The sequence below is a fragment of the Charadrius vociferus genome, unplaced genomic scaffold (assembly GCF_000708025.1).
Source record: "Charadrius vociferus isolate BGI_N301 unplaced genomic scaffold, ASM70802v2 scaffold174, whole genome shotgun sequence".
Lineage (NCBI taxonomy): Eukaryota > Metazoa > Chordata > Aves > Charadriiformes > Charadriidae > Charadrius > Charadrius vociferus.
The window spans coordinates 2,379,784-2,381,451 of record NW_009648441.1 but is presented as its reverse complement, the minus strand read 5'-3'; the positions used below and the strand labels follow the sequence as shown (position 1 = coordinate 2,381,451).

At 42.9% G+C, this 1,668-nt stretch overlaps 1 protein-coding gene across 1 annotated transcript in view; it reads right to left on the bottom strand.

Annotated features, from left to right (window-relative positions):
* LOC104286816 (chromosome unknown open reading frame, human C18orf21) overlaps positions 1-1,119 on the bottom strand; it is a 7,024-nt gene extending 5,905 nt beyond the window's left edge. The window contains exon 1 of the mRNA XM_009885454.1: positions 1,031-1,119. Coding sequence (XP_009883756.1) covers positions 1,031-1,119 — 89 coding nt within the window. The remainder of the gene's footprint in view (positions 1-1,030) is intronic.
* Positions 1,120-1,668: the final 549 nt, after the last annotated feature.

Sequence of the window (1,668 nt, the reverse complement as noted above, 5' to 3'; positions counted from 1 at the left end):
AGGGACGCGGGGCGCTGCGGGGGGGGGCGGCCGCCCCCCGCGCCCTGCCGTCCGGTGGGGAGCGGCAGAAGACGGTAACCCATGTTCGGGAGCCGCCTGCGTTTTCCGCGGTGTTAAAAGTTTGGTTGGTTTTTGTTCTTGTCTTTGTTTCCTGTGGGAAAGAAAACTTTTACCTTAGGGAAAAAAAAAGAAAATATTTCTCTGTCGAGAGATTGTCACGTGAAAAATTTCAACCAGCAGCTCGAGAAAACTGCTTGATGTTCAGAAGTGCTGAACATCCGCTATCTCCCGCTCTATTTAGATGCCTTTTTAATGAATTTTGGCAACTACATACTTTCCTTTATCACTCTGCAAATGTGCTTCTATTAAACAGAAAAAAAAAACCCAAACCCACAACCCTCAAGCTTTTCAACGTTTGATGTGTGTTTTATTAATTCCCTTGGCCCCATTCATTTGCTAGACATTCTTCTTCTTTGATCTATTGGTAATGGTGTTCATTTAGGAGAGGTATTCATCTGAGCAGGCTTCAATATTCTATCAAGGAATTTGAATAAATATAATTACTTCTTATTTTCTAACATGGAGTAGCCAAGGGCTTTAGAAGTAGAAAAGCATGGGAAGAATTGAATTTTTGGGCTTCCTTTAATAGGAGAGTTTTACAGTGCAGTCAATAAATCTGGGCTTGTTAATGAAATGTTCGTAATAGCTCCAATTAGGGCCTCTGCTGACTTTATTTTTTGAATTAAAAACACATTTTTCAATGGACCTTTCAATATTACATTTTTTGTTGCCAACTTGCTGGCTTTGTTGATGATAGTTTTTGTATGAACTCTGCCTTTCCTGAGCAGAAGAACAGGGATGTCACATAACGTCTATTTAAACCACAAGTAAGCGTTCATCACTCAACAGATTTTTGGCAAATGAAATATTCCCATTTATTAATAGTGGTGGGAAAAAAAAAAAAAAGAAAGTATTTTTTTGAACAGAAATAAGCAAAAATAATTTCAACACTTTTTTGGGGGAGGTGGGCCTGGTTCTGTGATTTTTAAGCATGCCAGTCTGCTTGTCCCGCAGGGCACTTGGTTGCAGAGGAGGAATGGTGAGGTGAGGTGGCGCCATGTTGTCCCCCAGCCTCTGCCCAGCAAACGGGGACTGTGCTGGGGAGCTGGGACCTGACTCCTCCCTGCCCCTGGGGCGGTGCAGGTGGGCCAGAGCACTCGCACCGACACCGCAGGGTAACTTTTTCCTTGGGGAGAACAAGTGCCTGAGTGACTTGGTTAACAAGTGCTGGACTGTACTAACGAAGCAGTGACTAATACAATACAAAGGATTCATTTTTATTTCGTTCCCTTCCCCTCCACCCTGCTCTTAGACTTTTCTTATCCCTGGTTGTTTTTTTCCCCCCCTCAGTCTCTTCAAGTCTGTCTGAAATGCTTGTAAATTTTTTTCTTCTGCTCCTTAAACTAGGTTGGGCCATTCCCTTTTTTATGTTAGTTTGATGGTTTCTCTTTGCATTATAGATCATCTTTGTCTAAAAAGCAGTGCAAACAGCACCTCCCAGTGCCATTCATATCCGGTATATCACGTCTTGTCCCAGTACCCGTCTCGTGAGGCAGAAACTGCTTCTCATGTTAGATGTGGTGCTGAATGTGCTAAACACATAAAACT